This window comes from Vespula pensylvanica, chromosome 1, assembly GCF_014466175.1.
Source record: "Vespula pensylvanica isolate Volc-1 chromosome 1, ASM1446617v1, whole genome shotgun sequence".
Classification (NCBI taxonomy): Eukaryota; Metazoa; Arthropoda; class Insecta; order Hymenoptera; family Vespidae; genus Vespula; species Vespula pensylvanica.
Genome location: NC_057685.1, coordinates 16,130,833 through 16,151,061, shown reverse-complemented (window position 1 = coordinate 16,151,061; position 20,229 = coordinate 16,130,833). Strand labels below are relative to the sequence as shown.

At 33.6% G+C, this 20,229-nt stretch overlaps 1 protein-coding gene across 1 annotated transcript; it reads left to right on the top strand.

Annotated features, from left to right (window-relative positions):
• The first annotated feature begins 1,543 nt into the window (after window positions 1-1,543).
• On the top strand, window positions 1,544-14,405 carry LOC122628750. Its single transcript, XM_043811346.1, has 4 exons — window positions 1,544-1,929; window positions 8,707-8,875; window positions 11,026-11,285; window positions 11,494-14,405. The coding sequence occupies exons 2-4, from the start codon at window positions 8,708-8,710 to the stop codon at window positions 11,597-11,599; spliced, it is 534 nt and encodes a 177-aa protein (XP_043667281.1). The 5' UTR covers window positions 1,544-1,929; window position 8,707; the 3' UTR covers window positions 11,600-14,405.
• The last annotated feature ends 5,824 nt before the right edge of the window (window positions 14,406-20,229 follow it).

Sequence of the window (20,229 nt, the reverse complement as noted above, 5' to 3'; positions counted from 1 at the left end):
ACAATGTTACGCTTACGTCATTCAATCGGAGGCTAATCTTTTGATAGCCCATACTGAACAACTTCCGTTTCTATTTTGAAGTACATAGATAGATACGTACAGCATATATACTTGTACATATGTATGCAAATGTATACATATGAAACAAGATTTCATAGAGTATCATCAGTAAGGCTTTTATGGATTCCATATACGCCATCCATTTTCGATAAAACGAAGTTCATACTGATAAAAAGAATTGGATGACTAACCTACGGTCGAGAATACAACTACGTCATTGTGGATCAAATTACATGCTGGTAAAACAGAAAACTGAGAAATATTTTTTTTATTACTTCATCTTGCTTTCTTTAGGATTTTCGTCGTATTAAAAATACAAATTTCCTTTCTTGCCGAACTATGCTGTTTGTTATTCGTAAGTACAAATTTATTTATTTTTCTGAATCATCCTTATAAAATATCTTTCTAATTTGCCAAGATCGTCCAAATTGTATATTTAACAAATTTCTAATTTCTAATTTAATCAATTTAATAAATAAAATTATTCGATCTATTCTATTGATTATGTCAAATGAATTTTCAATGATATAAATCCGAAACTGATTTGTACACATATGGGAATGTTTAACTATAATAGTTAATGTAAAATATTCTCAACTTAGCATTTTACATTATTTAGCAACCATGAATACTCGTGAACATGCCTCCTTATTTGTGCTTCCATCAACTATTTTCAAGAAGTTAGACATCATTTCGCAATACTTTTACATGTAGCAGCCAGTCGATATAATTAATTGGTAGTCGAGGTCGAAGGTCAGCAATCGCAGACGACCCGAGGTTGTTCCTTGATTTTCTTCATTTTTCTCGGGGTGGATGGCGTTTTACGTTGTAACACGAAGGGACGATCCACTTGGTTGATCGAGGTCGAGCACGAACCCAAGTTGCTCTCGTTTACTTCGTTCGCATTGTCCCTTATTCACTTGGCCCTTCTCTTTGCATCTCTTTTACAAAAGAGAGAGAGAGAGAGAGAGAGAGAGAGAGAGAGAGACAGAGAGAGAAAGGAAGAGAGGGAGAGAAAGGGAGACTTCAAATAATTGGAGTACCTGTTCCTAATTAATTTGTAACATGTTTGATTGATGACGTAATAGATTATTTGATCCTTTATATGATAATCAATCAAACGTTGGTCGGTAAATTCGAGTAGTGGTTTATATTCCTATACTATATATTTCTTGCACGTGTGGGTGCACGAGTCCACGATAGGAATGTGACGAATGTTTACAATGACTGAATCAATCGTAATATTGTGTGCACGTGTATCCATCGTCTATGTACAAAATATTTCACGGAAGAAACTGGAAAGCTATAAAACGAAGAGAAAACGAATCCTGAGAGCCCTAGTACTAAGGGTGAAAGGTTAAAGGTGTAAGAATGCGTCTTTGTGTGCGTTAACGCAAAGAGAGGTGGTGGAAAAAGTAGTGGTGGATGAAAGGAGGTAGGAAGGAAAGAACGAAAAGGAGGGAGAGAACGATGTAGGAGTGGGAATGAAGGAGGGGAGTAGAAGGAGAGTCAGGTGAGGCTCGGTGTGAAGGTACCTTCGGCACGAGGCAAATGGGTGGCAGAAGGGTGGTTTATCGACCAGGACGCGAACCTCGAGAAGCTCAGTATTCGCGGGACCATCACTCCGTTAAAACGGTCGCGCGCTAGACAGAAATTTTCCGTGATATCTTTCTCTTCCTTATTTGCCTTGTAACAAAGAGAAGAAGAAGAGAACAATTAAGAAGAAAGAAATAAAAGAGGAAGTTCAAAGAGAAGATCAAGGAGTGTCCGATGCGAGTACCATCGAATTTTTAGACCATCATTCCTTGGTGAAACGCGCGAATTTCAAAAGGAATCACGACGTAGAGATAAAAGCTCTTGCACATCAAAGTAAGTAACATCATTGATGGCATATTAGTGGTAATAGTTTTTAATTAAGAAAAATAAGGTCGTCGTAATTTCGTATTATCCCATAATGAAATTCTTTTTTGTATTCGTTCGATACTGTCGTTGGCTTGTCAGCTGTTAGATCGAAATGTAAATAAGGTTTTTAAAGTTGCCTGTAAAAATAAAAAAAGGTATAGATATAAACATACTTATGGTTAATGTTTTCTTTTAACTCATGGTACTCGTTAGAAATTGAAACAGACGGTGGCGATGGTCGTTCGCGTGCATTAGCCTTGTGTACTTTTACACGTAGACATGCGAGTCTCGTTAAAATTATTCGAAGAAGGCTATCGTATATTTTTGCATTTCTTCGTTTCTCGTAATTCGTGTTCACGATATTACGTAGGTTGGCATTGAAGACTTAAAAAAAACGAAAGATTTCTCAAATTCAGAACGTTAATCCAATCGATTTTTTATCTCCAATCGCTTCCCGATCTTTTCTCAACGATCGAGCGACCCAGTTGTTGATCGCTTACTCGTCGCGGGTTCGCGAGATATTGTTGGATGACCTATAGTGACCCATTTATCTGAAAGTTTTAATGAACCGGTCTAGGAACTCTAGTTTTCATCACGTGCATCGCGAATCCCCATAGACCAATTGTGAAATAATAACATTCCCTGAGTTTATCTCGATATTTTGATCATGGAATTGTTATGGCAATAAACTATTTTAGATTTAATAATAAACCTGATGCATTCCATTTTACAAAATATCTTCTATATCAGACGAGATGAAAATTTCCTATCGCACAAAATCAAAAGTTAGAAAGTTTTCAAAGATAGACTTTGTTTGATAAGATTCTTAGATATACGAATAATATATGTAGATATATGTATAAATATAGAGATAATATAATCTAAAGTATATAGAACGAATACGTAGGGGTGCAGCGACCCCGATTACCAAATCCATCTCGTCCGATATAGCTGGACGTCTCTGGAAGACAGCCAAGTCAAAGTCGCAATCGCATTTAGTAGGAACGTCGACCGTGAGTCAACGTACGTAGGGGAGGCTCTGGAGCGAAGACGTTTCCATAAATCGTCGTTGTTCCCTTTTCGAGTGCTCTGGTATTCCGAATTGGTCGATAAATAGGTCTTTTCCATAGATTCATTATGCGGGAGAATGGTCGTAAAAAATAAAAAGAAAAAGAATAGAAAATGATATCAGCCCTTCCAAGAAGAAAAAAAGATTATGTCTTTTACATTTGCTCGTATTTCATTTAAAATAAAAAAAAGAAAAGTAAAAGATAGTATGAAAAATAGTTTTACAAAGGAATAGAAAATTACGTTACTTCGAAATGGATCCTTCCACGAGGTTCACGCTGATTTATTATTTCCATGCTCAGCACGAAAGAGCCAAGGATGCAGCTTGGCATCCTCCCGGCGAAAAGGTGAACCACCTTGATGTCGTGCCGCCTTCGATAAAACCTGACTTGCATGCGCCATGCGAAGTCACGTATTTGCATAAATAATACCCCGGGCCATTTACTTTTATCGTTGAGACTGCACCTTCGATAGGGACTTTAATTGGGCGTAGGTACTAAGAAATTTCGTAAGAGACGAATTTCGTAGGAACTTTAACTCGGGTCGTTAACTCGCACGCAGATTGTAAATTCCTACTCTATTACGCATTTCTAATCGTTCCTAAAATCTCTTATCTTACGTTTTTAAATCGATTTCTTGAGAAGAGATAGGTCAACGTTAAATTATTCGAGTTACTACGTGAAATTAAGCTTTCTGTGAGGTAGGTTGAGGTACTTTACGACTGTTTCGCGTTATTCCCTATTCGGCTTTGCAATCATTCTTTCTCTCTCTTTTTCTCTTTCTTTGTTTCTTTGAATTCATTCTCGCGTCGTTCAATCTGAGTATAACGACTCGCCGAAAGGCAGAATTCAGACAAAAGGCTTTAGATTCTCCTGGTAGATGATAAGTCACGTCAGACTGCTACCGAATGCTACTTCCTCTTGCTAATTCTTCGTGAGCTCATAAAAAAAAAGAAAAAGAAGAAAAAAGGAAAAAAGAAGAAAAAAGAAGAAAATCGAAAAGAAAATAATGAAAAAAAGAAGAAAAAAGAAGAAAAGATGAGGGATTAATTAACGACAAATGTTATACTTTTGCATATACATATGTACGTGTCTACCTAACTAGTATGGAAAGAGGGACACGTTTTTAATACGAAGTATGAGCTCTAATCCAGTCTCTTCTTTCTCCGCACTTTCTCGGACTCTCAAAGCTCTCTTGGCGGAGATCCAAAGCTTAGGGAGCAGCGAACTGGTTGCACCTTGTGGTGTGTCTATAGCCGGCCTCTACTACTACTCTCTCTCTCTCTCTCTCTCTCTCTGCGTTTGGTGGTGCACATGCAGCTGCAGCCATGACACCGGGAACCAGGCCACTGTCCCACTTTACGCCTTTCCGTGCAATAAAGGTTACCTCTTCGTCGTCGTCGTCGTCGTCGTCGTTGTCGTCGTCGTCGTGTCGTCGTCGTCGACATGACGTACACGTAACCGACTCCTTACGAAGCTCGTTTTAGTGTGAATCGAAAATCAGTAACGTTGAAAATCTATAGAACGAAGGACATAGTATGTTTGATGGAATTTACTAGTAGTCTAGAAGAGATAGAGAGAGAGATAGAAAGAGAAAGAGAGACAGAGAGTATTTTAGAAGGACTCTTACATTGTTAGAAAAAGACTTGAAATATTTCGTGTCGAGCAAATAAATGCTTTTTAATATAACGACCGAATGAAGTATCCTTAGATTCCAGACAGTAGATAATTTTAAGGACTCCCCTTCTAAATATTACCAAAAATATCTTCTCTTTCTTTTTATGCTTAGGAAAATTTATCATTGTTTCACTTAACGATCTAATAATTTTATCATTTGAATTCTTTAAACGATAGGGAGAGAGGAAGAATATTTCATGTTACTATGAGACAAGGATCATGGGAATTAATTCATGATATTCTTTGACAGATTATCATTGATATTCTTCGACAGTTGTGTATACGTGAATGCAATTCGTAATTGTGCGGAACGTGAGGAAACACCTACACATGTACTTAGAAGTATGTATGTATATATACACGTATATATACATATATATCTCTACGTGCGTCATGCTTAAATAAATACTGTACTTGCACGTACGTCTTGTCGCGTACAGTTTTTTATCAGTGCATACAATGGAGTTCACGCGGAACATAAAGTTTGTCATTGACGCCTCCACAAATGTAAATCTAACGGAATGGAACTCTAATGAAGTTCATTGGATCGTTTGAAAGAAATTGCACTTAACGATCTCCGATGACACATACGACGTTTGTATTTTTCTTCCTTTTTCTGTTTTTTTTTTCTTCTATCCTTCTATAAAACACGCAATATTTTTCTTAATTATCATGGTCTACGTTATAAAAGTATAATTAATTAGATGAAAGTCAATCAGTTTTAAAAAGGAAAGAAAAATAATATTTTACTTGTAATATTCTGTAACGACAAATTTTATTGAACAATATTATTTTTTTACACGCATAATTATAATTTCGAAGAATCGATACATTTGTTCGAGATATTAAAAGGGTTGAACTCAAGGCTAACGCGTTCGCGTTATAATCGTGCTCTTGAATCTTACAATGGCAGCAACTAGATCTCTCGTGACAAGCGTATACACGCACACACGTATATAGACATATATACATATACGTAAAGAATTTGCATGTTAATCGGAAATAACGCGTTTATTCGTCATTACAATAAATAATTCCTTTATCTTTCTTCTCAACTCGTCCTTCGTACGTATTTTTAATACGATAAACAATAATCTGGAAGATGTAACAAAATACCTGTTAAAAAGAAAAACAAAAGAAAAATTTATAAAAAGAACGGAAAAATAACGATGAACTGTCTATCATCGAAAAGCCTTCAGAAAACAACGCGAGTCTCGTACTCGATGCTATTATTGTTACACAGGATCGACACTTCGCAGTACGTAACGACTTTGCGTACTTAAGAAGTCCTTCGATTAATCGACGTACCACGACAGCTGATTCGTAAAAATAAAGTAGAAAAAAAATGTGATTAATGTTTGTGCCGAATATATCATTTATCTTGTTCAAAGGGTGTAAGGGGTTTTGTAACGTTGAGTAAAACCGATATAGCCAACGCTATAACAGCGAGATCGTCGAATACACTAGATCAGTATTTATTCCAAATTAGAGATAGTACATTCGATCGCAATGTAATAGATGAACGATCACATTATCAGACAACATTTGTCGATCAATCAAAAGTACAAGAGTATCGTTCGGAGAAGGTCGAGTTTCGAGAAAATGGAAAGAGAAAGAAAAAGTGAAGAAAAGTAAGAGAAAGAGTAAGAGAAAGAAAGAAAGAAAGAGAGGGATGAAGGGAAGGGGTAAGGTGGTCTCGTTAAGAGACTGGAAAGAGAACGATCGATGAGAATGAGGCGAGTGGTGGAAGGACGAGAGCGCAGCGATAGTTTTCTGACAGTGCAGCTGCACCCCTTGTGTGCCCTGGCTGTTCGATAACCGAGGTGCAACGTCCGCTGGCCCCGAGAATATATCTAGGCCACCACCACTACCACACCACCACCACCACCACCACTACCATCATCACCACTACCAGCACCACCAGCACCACCACTAGCAGTGCTAGCAGCAGCAGCAGCAGCAGCAACAGCAGCAGCAGCAACATCAGTGCTACCAACACCATCACTACCCACATCACACCGGCCACAACCTACTCTAACTCGACAAGTAACGACACATACTAAACGAGTAACACTCACACTTGCTGCCTGCACTTTCAACATAATAGACCGATCCACGTGCCTTGTATATGATGATGCCTTGTCAACCGGCACCTAGTAGCCCTGACAACAACAAGCTCTTCCTTTGTTTCCTCTATAAAGGAACATACGTATATAAAAGAGAAAGAAAGAAAGAAAAGAAAAGAAAAGAAAAAGTTACCCGAGGGTAAAAGAGAGAGAGAGAGATAAGGAGAGAGTAAAAGAGAGAGAGAGAGAGAGAGGGAGAGATTTTGCGACGCAACTGGGATGGCGAAATTAATTCAAGGACACGACTAGGAAAATCTATTTCGATCGATGAGCAATTCTTACGATGCTTTCATCGTGTATTCATCGATATCCTCGACCCGTTGCCTCCTTCGAAGGGAGAAGGTCGATAACTCGATGCATACTTTCTTCTTTTCCTTTCTTAGATGCACGGACCTCGATTTATTATCGGAAAAAGTAATCATCGCTGGGAAGATTCGTAGCTATTGATTCGGGAAGCTGCAAAGAGTTCTACGACAGCTTGATTTATTTAGTTCTTTTTTTAGCTTCATTAGATTTATTTGTAGTACGAGAATAACGTTGAGATTGTATTGTATAACTAAATTGTATATTGTTGGGTTCGATTCCGCGATATTTTTTAGTTGCATTGGAATTTTTATTTTTGCTTTGTCTATATACTTTCTTTTTCTTTTCCTTTTTCTGTTAAATTTGAAACAAAAATTTGTAAAAAAAATGTATGTCTCTCAAAGTCTCCCACTCTTTTTTTTTTCGCGTAATAACAATGATTTACTAACGAGACTACCACAGAATAGAAAGTGTACAGAGAATAATATGAAAGAGATAATGGAAGGAAACGAATATGCAAAAAAGAATAATAAAATTGAGAAGACGCCTACGTTGCCATAAAAATCTAAAATGTAGAACGTTGAGGTTTGAGAAAATCCAGAAAGGAATATCGAGATGTAACGTTCGCCTCTTCATATCTATGCATGTATCAAAGACTCGACACTGTTTCTTTGACCTTTTCCGATGTCACGTGCAGCGATACAAAATAGTTCGATCGGAAAGATATATTCTTTTTACCCTTATAAAATCGTTTCACGCAAGGAAGTCCGCCGATGACATTTTCTCTGATGAACCAAAAGAATTCTAACGATAAGTATGTTAGATAACATTATAATCGACTTCGTATATAATAGCATTGATCGAAACAGAACACGTAACATTTTGGAATATAACCCGCGAAACAAAGTCATCAGAGTGAAACTAAAGATTCTACCCTCCTTAGTAAAGCCCCCTACTTGCTCGTGCATCCGTTAAAGCTGTTCCACTTTCCACGTCGAGCGTGCAGCTCTTCGATAACCCTGGATGATTTACACCTTGCTTGTAGGTTCTATTATTTCAAGCTACATATTTCGAATCGAAATGTGAACGAGATATATTCCTTTATAATTTATGCCAAATTTTCCTTAGCACAACGTCGTTAATCAGTTTCTGAACAATCTACGGCTAATCATTATTTATTTATTATTTCATACATATACATATACATATATATATATATGTATATGTATATATATATATATATATATATATATATATATCATTATGTGAAACATAGTACAATTAAATATTATCTATACAAAAGAAAAGTTAAAAAATTTCTTTAAAACGAAACAGATCCTTTTCTTTTTTTTACAAATTATATAATACGAAAAGATTAGTTTAAACTAAATAATATCAGAATAATACAAACCCACACAAAGTGGAAAAGGAATTAAACAATTGTAATATAATGAAATAATTGTCATTTATATTGGTTTTATCGACATTTATTCTCGTTAAATTACTCTTCCTTGAGAAACAAAATGAACAGACTCCTAAACGTATTCCAATAATAATTATCGTATTTACAGGATGATTACGGCATTACCAGTTCCATCTGTAAAGGTCTTCCACAAAACTTATTATCAAGAGAAGGGAACAAGAATAGGAAACAGCCAACCGGGAAGTCCATTGGCAGAAAGCGAGGCAGTCTTAGCATTGGTCGACAAAGAGCCACCTGAATATTATTTTTGTGGAAAGGTAAGTAGAAGGAACATTCCTTCTTGTTATTCGAAATAGCAATATAGTCTTTATCAAAGGACGAGAATATTTTAATTAATTTTACACCCACACACGTATGAAATTCAGAAACTATTCATAACGGTAGAAATAAATATATTCAATTATATCTGACCAAGTTAAATAATTGTAATGAAAAATTAATTGAATTCTAATATTCGACGAAAATTAAATTAAAGTGGATCTCATTTGGATCCTCCTAGATGTTAACAATAATTATTTCAAAGCTCTTTCTCTCTATCTTATTTTTTATTCTTTCTCTCTCTCTCTCTCTCTCTCTCTCTCCCTCTCTCTCTCTTTTTAATAGCGAAAATAATAGACCCATGATTGTAAAGGTTAAAAATAACAGAAGGGCATTCACGATCGTGGGTGTAAGCTTAAAAACAAGAGAGCTTTATTTATACTCAAAAATAAAATTCTTTGGCATAATGTTATAGTCAAGGTTTTTGAAGCTCACCATATTAATCCGAGGAAAATATTAATTCTTCGTTGCATTATTTTTGCTTCTTCTCTCCTTCATTTCTTAATTTCATTATCGATTTTAATTTGTTTCGAATTTAGGAATTTCTAATATAATTATACATTTCTTGTTATTTGTTGGATGGGAAAGTTTATCGAAAGAAGATAAAATTATACGTCTCAAGAATACAAAAGAATTATTATTAGACTGAACAATCGTTCGAATGATTTTAATAGATTATTTTTCTCCTTTATATTTTCGATGAGAAATTAATTCAATAATTGTCCCCTAAAATAAATATATTATACACACATATATATATATGTATATATTTACTTTCTCTAAAAATAAATTATCAAGTATTTGCAACACGTTCGAAGGGTTTAAATCTTGTAGGATATAATCTTTTTGTTGTAAGTTTAAAAAAAGCAACACCATGAGTCGATCGATATTCGATTACTACGTTATAGTAATTTCATGTTATTGACGATGGGGTATTCGAAGGGACGCAAGATTTTCGTGACGTCATTCGATCCTCGTAGGCGTTGAGGAAGGAAGGGATGGTAGAATTCTCATGCAATTTAAACGTACGGAATATAGGGCGATTTTAATAAAAACTTTTTCATTTGGTATGGCGGAAATTATTAATCGACATTTGAAAAGAAATTTTTTAGTCGATTAATGCCTCCCGTATTTTTTTGCAATCGCTCATAATTATTCGCGGTAGGTAATTCGATTAAATTATCCATATTGTCTCCTACGGTGCACAGGACTCTTCTAATTAAAACAAATAAAATTAATCTCCCATTATAAATGGCTTAGCTTCGTAGGATAATACCGATGAAGTGTAAATTTAAACTAGCTTTCGCACGCGATGTTCAACGAGTTGAGCTCGTTCACATTGGCGATCTATATTTTGGATAAAATCCAATGACCTTGACCTTGGTACTCGATAACGAAAAGTCGAAGGAGAAATCCGATGCTGGAGGAGCAGCCGAGCGAGGAACGCGACAAAGTGCTGTTCGTATCGAGATAGCTATAAAACGCTCTCTTGAGTACGTGGAACGAAATTGATCCCTCGAGAGAGTTACAAGAGTAACTCTTGTCTCTTTCTTGATAAGAGATATCCTCAAATTATAAGTAAAAATTAAGATAGAAGTCACCAGATTTTTCAAACGGAATAAAAAGGATTTAATAAGCCCATATATGAATATATATGTATATATGTATCTATAATTAGTTAATTAAAACAACGTTGTTTTATAAATCATACATGATCTCACGTCCGGAAGAAAGTACCAATTATGCTGGTTCGTAACAAAGTTTAAAGGGTAGATCAATAACAGGGAAAATGTTGATCCGTGCTTTTGTAGGGTCGAGTAAAAGTTCTCGTAATGTAATTACTTCGTGTGTGTATAAGATTTTCTCTTTTACAGAGATAAAATTTATAATGTTCTTAATTTATATATTGTTAATATAAAATATTCTTTTATTTAATTTTTTATTTCAGTTAACTGAGATAGAAAGATTCACAACTCATACATATTACTTGCATTTGTTATATCGTCACTACATCACCGGTATCATTATATATAAATATACGTCATATATATTATATATTTTAGAGAAAATTCGTTGGAAATATTTACAGGTAAATTCTCTCCACGTTGTTGTGGGATCTTTACTTTTTGGAGCCGTCGTGCTCGTCGTCGGCTTAGTTCAGCTTGCACCGGGAGCCGAAGCCGCACAAAATTCAGCTGTATTGATAGCGGCTGGATGCGGTCTTCTCGTAGTTGGTGTTTTATTGGCGCCTCTTCGAGCTCTCTGTATCAGAAGACAAAAGGCAGCCCAAAAGGACGGTACACATCAGCGAAGTATCACCAGCATAGACAAACTTCTTTCTCAAAACAGGTGAGCCTTAGACAATAGTTATTCGATAAAAATCAAATTATTAGAAAATCCATGTTAATTATTAACAATGTGTCAAATACATACATATGTCATTACACGTAATTAAAACAACGTGTAAGAGAATTTTCACTTTTCGCAAATTTCGTTAGATTGATTAGTGTTATATTATTTTTAACTTGTTACCATTTTTGGTGAATTATTCTCTCAGAGATTTCACTGTCCTAACACCGGACGAATTGGAGGACCTCGTAGGAAGGCCGGCCTCAAGCTTGGAGAACAACAAACCGAGTTCGAAACAAGTTCGAAATACCTAGGTATTGTCAGCCTCGAAGAAGGCAATGCCTTCGTCGCCGACGTGCTCGAACACAGCATCCTCATTGACATCACCAGGAACGAGCTCATCTATTCTTTACACTCATCGTTTCGACTCACGCGAGCACAGTCTCGTTTGAAAAGAAGCTTGAAGGCTTATCAAAGCGAGCTTGAAAATCGTTCGTTCTCCATTTTATCGTTTTTTGCTAAATTGAAAAAGAATGATAGAATTAAAAAGGGAAAAGAAAATTACGACGACGACGAAGCACATAAAAAAATAATTCATTTAACAATTAACGTTACTATATTCGATCATCTAATGATTTATTACTCAATTTTCTCTGTTAGTATTACGGATCTAACGTGTAATACTATCTTCGTTTCCGACCAATTGGCGTTTTACTTGATTATTATTATGGTTTCGGGTCCAACGTGGAAAAACGTACGTTTCTGATATATCGATCTATTATCGGCATGCTCGTATTCCCATTGGTATATAAACCGAATCGTTCTACGTCAAACGATGCAATATTAACGAAATTATTATTAAATTCTCAACTTTGTATTTTTCACACCAATGAATATAAAGCTATTTCTCTTCCACGAAAGTTTATCGAAATTTTATTCCGATTAGTTCTAAACTGATGAGACTTTGAAATTAGATAATATTATTTTTACGCAGCTCAATTAAATCGACAGACATTTACAATTTCACAATAATTCAGGTGAAAAAATTAAAATAAAGTAGATCAGTTAATTGTAAGCTAAACAGAATTGAATAAGTCTATAATATTATTAAAGATAATAATAGTAAGCACGCAGGGGCCTAAGCCTAATATCTATCAATAATTTAGTTTATGAAATAACGGGGATAATTTATAAACTGCATAAATAAATCGTTTCCTTGCATTTGAAGTCATAAACATTTCATCGTTAAATCATAAATGCAGTCAGCTGTTATTTCAGAATACTCATCAATTTAGAATGATTTATGTAGATAAAATTAGATTCAATCAAAACATGGAGTCCACTAAAGTTGGCAAGTTTAACTTTCGAAATCGATTGAAAATCTTATCGATTGACGTAGAATGGCTCGGACAGAGAAACGATACGTCGATGATTTAAGATAATTTGAGATTAAAGAGCGTTGTTTTTTCTTCCTTTCAAAAAAGTCGAAAAAGAATTCATTTTTAATACGCGACTGTAAGTCGTCATATTCGTCAATGTTCGTGAGTGAAATTTCTTTTTCGACGAAAAAAAAAGGAAAGAAAGTAACGCACTAATTCGGCAAGGGTAGTCAATGATCGACCAATCAAGGATTGCCTTCCCTTCGTCGTACGTTGTTCAAGTTGCGGTCCACTCTTTGTGTTCCAAGAAAAAAAAAAATATTAAAAAAAAAAAAAAAGAGAAAAAGAACGAAGGTATTCGTCATGCATTTAATCGAACATCTCTAAAGAATGCTTAAAAAAGTGAACTAAACATTGAGCGAGTTGAGATATGACATCCATATACATATATACATATAAATAATATATACACTATACTCGAGAGAAGACACGAATAACAACATAATCATAAAGTTAACCGAGATGTAGCGACGTAAGTGTATATTTCTCGTATCGTAATTTTTCTAATGGGATTTGCGTACTTAACGTTTCTCCGATGGACAACTGAGAAACGTATTTTCTGTTTTAAAATCGTTAGAACGCGTCAGCCCGCGACATACGTATATTACATTATGTATATATTATTTCCACCGTCAATGGAAATAAATTCGATTGATGGTAACGCGAAAAAGATCTCATTTTCTTATTCTTATTATTATTACTACTTGTTATTATTATTGTTAACATATTTATCGTTCTTTATTCTTGAAAATAACGTTGGATTTTGTCGTACCTCTCTTAAAAAAGAAAGTATGTAAATTTATCGGGGAAAAAAAAAGAAAAGGAAAACTTTGTTATTCCGTTCAGTTTCGCCCACGCCAAAGTCAATTTGTAGGAACCCTTTGTGCATCGAAAGAATATATATATATATATGTATATGTATATATATGTGTATATATATACATATATATATATATATATATATATATATATATATATATATATAAAATCGATCAATCCTCTTGCAAAAAATAATGTCGTTACACGAAGGGTTTAATGAAATCGCGTTCGAACTCGGAATAATCCATATTACAATCCCGTCAAGATATAAGTCTGAGCAACTGCCCTTATTAAAAATGATGAAGAAGAAGAAGAAGAAGAAGAAAAAAAATAAAAAAAAAATAAAATAAAAAGGTATATAATATATACGTGTATAAATAGTGTATCTCGTGATATGCCGTGACGATCGGATCTTTACTTTCACCCCGTAAACGATCGTTTGGTAAACTCTTACTTTCGCCATAATGTCACAATGAAAAATTAGCTTAGATAAACGCGAAGATCTTCTTATTTCGCGTAAGGTGAGAAAATTAATCTGGAAAAAAATGTATGACCGTTTTTACCGTCGATGTGTCACGTGCCTAGTAGCAAAAATCGTTAAATTATTTCGCATTTTTCGAAAGACACGAGTTCGCCTTCATCGTGCTTAGCGAAGATAAATAAAAATAATAGATAAATAGTTTAGGGATGCAAAGGAAAGCGTTCGCTTTAGATTAACCTTACTTTATCAAGTTCCTGCGAGATTATTATAAAAATGATAAAAGGAGCTTCGGCGATACAATCTTTTCTAGCTTTTAAGCTGATTTTTTAAAAGGAAAAATAATAATAATAATAATAATAATAATAATAATAATAATAATAATAATAATAAAAGAAAAAAAAACAAAAAAGGAAAAAGAAGAAGAAAAAATATTACGTGAAAGATTAGCTCGGAGATAAGCTTGTAAATGGCGACGAATTCGAATTCGAACTCGACGAACGGTGATCCTTCCTTAGCTCGTATTCTCGAGTTAAGAAAGTATAGCCTTTTTGGAATATACAGGGATATAAATAATAATGCGACGAATGGGAAATTAAATTAAAGAGATAGGTATGTGATAATATGCAGGGTGAAACATTTTAATAGGAACTATTGAACGTTTCTTTCCTATTTATTGATGTACGAAAGAAAAATATTTCTCTTAGGGAAAAGTTATGACGTTCGGAAATAAAATTAAGATATTTCCTTACGTTTTTTTTTTCCCCTCTTAAATATCTTTCTTATTCGGTTATAAATAAAAGAAAGATCTTTCGACGTTCCTATTTAAATAGTTCACCTTATACATATGTATCTACGTCCGAATAGACGAACGTAATTATGGCTCTAAAATCGATCCGCTAATCTTAATGTGGTCGATATCTTCGATACCTATTATGCATCGTTCGAAGTCGAATTTTATGCTTTTGGAAGCGCACAAGTTTTCAAAGTTTGCAAAAATTTGAATAGAGATTGCGCTAATTCTTTGCGCTAATTCATTTCTTTCATCACATTGTGATAATTTTTCTAGAGACGTCACGTAACATTTTAGAGAAAGAAAGAGAGAGAGAGAGAGAGAGAGAGAGAGAGAGAGAAGGAGGGGGAAAGGGAGAGAAAAAGAGAAAGAGAGTTAGGGCCTTCGCTTTTTCAAGGATCGTAGATAAGAATTTTTCATGCCACGAAATAATACTTGCGAAATACTTATGTATATTGAATTTCGATCTTTGAATTTGCAAATTTTTCTCGCCGACTCTACGATCCCGATCTCGACGTCCTATTAGAAAAATATTAGATAACTCGACATATATATCATAGAGATGATCGAGAATGAATTTTGACGTTGTCGAAAATTTTTCGACGATAGAATATCTCAGCGTGAGATGAAAGGAAAAATGAAAAAAGATTGTATTTCATTCACGCTAGATTAACGAACCCACAACAGTAAAACATACCGAGACGATATTCGTATTGTTTAATGTGCTTCATATATGAAACATAAATCGATGTTTAAATGTATAGACAGAGAGAAAGAGAGAGAGAGAAAGGAAGAAAGAGAGAAAGAGAGAGAGAGAAAGAAAAACTCTTAGACATTAAGTTTTAATTCTTATCGTAGAATGCTAAGAACGTTAAGAAAAAGTTAATAAAGAAGAGAAAAGAAAAGATGAATGTGATCGAAAAAGTTCTAATCTTTATTGTGGACGAAACGTGCGTTTAGAGGCTCTAGATTAGAATCGATTCTATTCATATCATATGATCGCTTCTTCATATCATAGGAACGCGTATAACGTCCTTTTTAATTTTTCATTTTGCTTGGAGTGATTCTCGCAGAGACGAGCGTATTCATTATCGAGAAAGAAAAAAAAAAGAAATTAAATAATAATTAGAAAATGAGGAAGCAGAATTTCATTGAGAATATAACGGAGAAGCGACGAGTGCTATCGGTATATTATTATATATCTTATTAGAAAAGCGATAGTTTTTAATAAATTCGTCGCACCGTTCTCTATATGATTTCAATCAAAAGTTTTTAGTAAAATCCTCGCTCTTGGTATAAAATGCAGACTGTAGAGAAAAACAGAAAGAGAGAGAGAGAGAGAGAGAGAGAGAGAGAGAGAGAGAGAGAGAGAGAGAAATAATTTATATGCTATATATGTACGGACGTGCAAAGGAATTTTAAAGGAAACATATCCATTGATTCACCAACGCGGAGAAATATTTTTTCATTACCATTAGTGCTCACAATTTCAGAAGAAAAATGATTATAAAATATATCTATATATTACGTACATACATACATATACATACAAAAATGCGCATATATTCACAAATACGCTACCTGCATTTTTCTCACGATCGAGGTCACATTTGCTGTGGTTTACTTCCTTCCGTAAAAAGACAGAAAGAAATAAGAGATGAGATACAGAGAAAGAGTGGGGGAAAGGGGAAAAAAAAGATGGAAGAAACTTTTCGTATAAGTTTCGCACGATTTTTGTGGATACGTTGCGGACGGAGGAAAAAAAGAAGAAGCAATTATTTTCGAATGTGATGTAATTCCTGTAAAGTTGTAAAGAGCGTGCCTGAAATATTTTAGGAAACTTTATCAGTGTAGAGAAGAAAAAAAAAAGAAAAGAAAAAATAGAAAAATGAAAAAAAATTGAAGTCGAGATGGAGTTTGTTTTCGTAATTTAGCATACGAGAAAAGTGCACGCTTGTTGTTGCGATTATTGTCTTTTGAAGCATCACAAGAGAAAGAAGGAGAGAGGGAGAGAGAGAGAGAGAGAAATAAAAGAGAAAGAGAATAAGCGTCGCAATTAGAAAAGCTTTTTTAGAAAGCGAATGGATCGTTGAAAGATAGTAGAAAAAAAAATGGATGAAAGAGGAGGATCTTTCGTGATTAGATCGCGAGATACCGCTTAGTTTTGTTCCAAAAATATCTCGGGCATGATAGGCTTTATAAAAAGGATATAAAAGTTGGATTTCGATAGCGTGCAACGAGGAAGCCATCGTCGTGTCGCGAGATAGATAAATAAAAAAAAGGAAAGAATACGATAAACATTCGTAAAAATGTGTTCGAATATTCGAACAAGTAGGAAATTCCATTTAATTGATATCTAAATAAACTCGGCACGATTATAGAAAATTAAAAATATTAAATATATACATATAAAATACGCTAACGAGAGACGGACTTTAGTAAAAAAAATTTTTATCCTGTCGTTTTAATATATATACCTATAAAGTATATATACCCACGTACTCGATACTTTCCGTTCGTTGATCGAACTCTTCCGAACTTATCGATAATCGAGTATGATTTCGATAGAAAAAAAAGAAAAAAGTAAAAAAAGAAAAAAATAATAAGAGAGGTTTGTAAAATTCATCGAATACGAATGTAAAAATCAAGCGTGTACATAAATTCCTATAACTCTCCTCATATTCATCGTTGTTCGAATTCGTTGAATTTTATAAGACAACGTAATTGTCAAAAAAGAATTTTTCGATCGTCGATTAATATATATATACCTATCTATTATCATACTTTTAAAGGAAAAAACTTCAACCACTATGATATAACTATATCTAATAACAAAATTCTTCATTAATGAAGAAACCATAGCCGTCTTTTTATCAAACTTTATCATATCGCAAAAACTTGAATGAAATTGTCTTCTAACGATTGAAGATCATATAACTAATCGTGTCTAAATTACGAAATTAATTACGATCTCTTACGATATTTGGAACAGTTGTCAACGATATTTATACTTAATACGTATAACGATATCTCTACATATATACATATATATACATACATACATAGATACTTACGTAGATACATACATAGATACATACATAATACATACATAGATACATACGTAATACATACATAATACATATATAATACATACATAATACATATATAGATACATATATAATACATACATAATACATACATAGATACATATATACATACATACATACATACATATATACATACATATATATTATATTATATAATATCGAAACAATTATCAAAATAAATCACGACGGCTTCTCGTTGTACACTAGAGTCCGTGATTAATATTAAGTCATTCAACGCACACTCGTAGCTCTAAGGGTTTTTATAATGGTGCTCTATGGAGGCAATCGTATAATTCGATTGATATTTCAAAAGATCAACTCATAAGAAGGAAAGAAAGAAAGAAAGAAAGAAAGATTTTCTGTAGAACATCATGATACATACCAAAATATGTAAATATACTTAATAATAGTTTGTAACGAGAAAGAAATATAAAAGGATAGGAAAGAAAAAGAAAGGAAAAGAAGAGAGAAAGAAAGGGATAGAAATGTTTGTCAGAAAAATGCTAGCGATCGTTTTAAAGTTTCTTTTTTCTCATTTTTTTTTCTCTACTTGATTGACAAAGTAGATACAAATTTAAAAAAAGAAAGATAAAAGAAAATAAAATCGTTCATGATCCAAAGAACTATCGATACTCGTTGGAAAGATAAAAACGAAAAACAAACGATATAAAACGATCGTTTTTTCTTCTTTTTCTGTTATCAGGGAGAAAAAGAAAAGAAAAAGGCACGGGTGATACTGTAGAAAGAAACGAGAATAGATTACCTATTGCATTACCGATTAGTAGATTTAATCGAAAAAAAGTTGATAAGCTTAAAAAGATTAGCAGTAACGATTTAAAAGATTAAGATCGAATTCCTAGACTCGAATGCTTAAGTTAAGTTAAAGACGATTTCTTATCGCGGATTTCCAGACGGAAAAATCTCCGCAATCGGAAATTTCATCTTGTGTTCCGTCGTCGTAAGATGTGCAAATTCGATCGCTAAGTTATTTAATCATTTGTCAGTTTTTGTAATCGCTCGAACGGAAAAAAATGATTTCTGTGGGGGAAACAAAAAAGGAAGATAATGAAGAGCTTGAATAGTAATTAAAAAAAAAAAAAAAGAAAAGAAAGGGTAATACACGTTCTAAGAACTTCGACGTATTTAATAAATGCATTTAATGGAACGGAGACTGTGTTTGCAAGCTGTGTTCTCAAACGTAAGATCGAAACGTTAATTATTATAAAATTAACGCGAAGACAAACGTGATGAAAATGATTCGACGTGATACGAATAATGGTTGTAAATGTTATCTACAATGTAAACGTTTATTCGAGCCATTTATACCTGGCTACAAATAAGAATCGGTACTTGTAGTGATTTAACGAACATGTCATTACTTTATCGCTTAAGAATTACGTTAATCCGTATATTTTGTAAGCCAAGATTATCGATAGTGATTAATAAATATTACTACGTATTACGATAAGCATCAATTACACTCCATTTTTCTCCAAATATTTTAATATCACACCTGTACACCCGTTAGAAGCAGATAAATGTCAAAAAGTGACGTATTTCGTCTGTTCTAGCGAATGACAAGGTTAGTCGTAAAAATCCTTCGTACTATTAAAACGATCAAAATTCATTTCATAATCATTTTGATACGTTTATCATTTTGAGCACATTATGAGACGAAAGTAAAAAATTTATAAACAAAGAATAAAGTATAGTAAATTTTTTTTTCACATAATCGTGAATAAATCTCGAGAATTATGCATCTTTCACGATTTAATGAAGATTCAATCGTGGTAAGATTTTTGCAATTCTACTTTTATGTTCATCATCTACAACATAATTTATAGTTATTACATAAACGAATCATATATTTTTGTGATGATAAGAAGAACAGTACAAGAATAAAATGGTGGAAAAGATCACATAATCTATCGAATGGACAGAGATAAAAAAAAAGCAGACCGATAGTTTAAAAAAGAAATATTAATTTAACAAAAATATTAGAAACAAATGTTCAACGTTTATATTTGTACGTCTCCGTCAACTATTGTCCTACTTTTATTGTCTTTGAGTACGTGGCTTTGTTTGTGTCGATGGGGTTTTCGATACAATATGAAGGATCATCAAGTAATTATTTTATTTTATCACCAATTTTAATACTTTTATATTAAAGATAATATTGAAATATTGATTTAATCGATTTAACAGGTCTTGTATTGTTTGATAATGTATTTTTTCATTATCACACTTCTTAATATGATATTTTTGGGCCATTTACAATTCAATTGTGACCACATGTCAAAGATAAATA

Excerpts from the sequence above, each read along its gene's own strand:
- LOC122628750 (XM_043811346.1), top strand. The coding sequence starts at position 8,708 with ATGATTACGGCATTACCAGTTCCATCTGTAAAGGTCTTCCACAAAACT. Across the intron at positions 8,876-11,025 it reads AATATTATTTTTGTGGAAAG|GTAAATTCTCTCCACGTTGT; the intron begins GTAAGTAGAAGG and ends AAATATTTACAG. Across the intron at positions 11,286-11,493 it reads AAACTTCTTTCTCAAAACAG|AGATTTCACTGTCCTAACAC; the intron begins GTGAGCCTTAGA and ends TTATTCTCTCAG.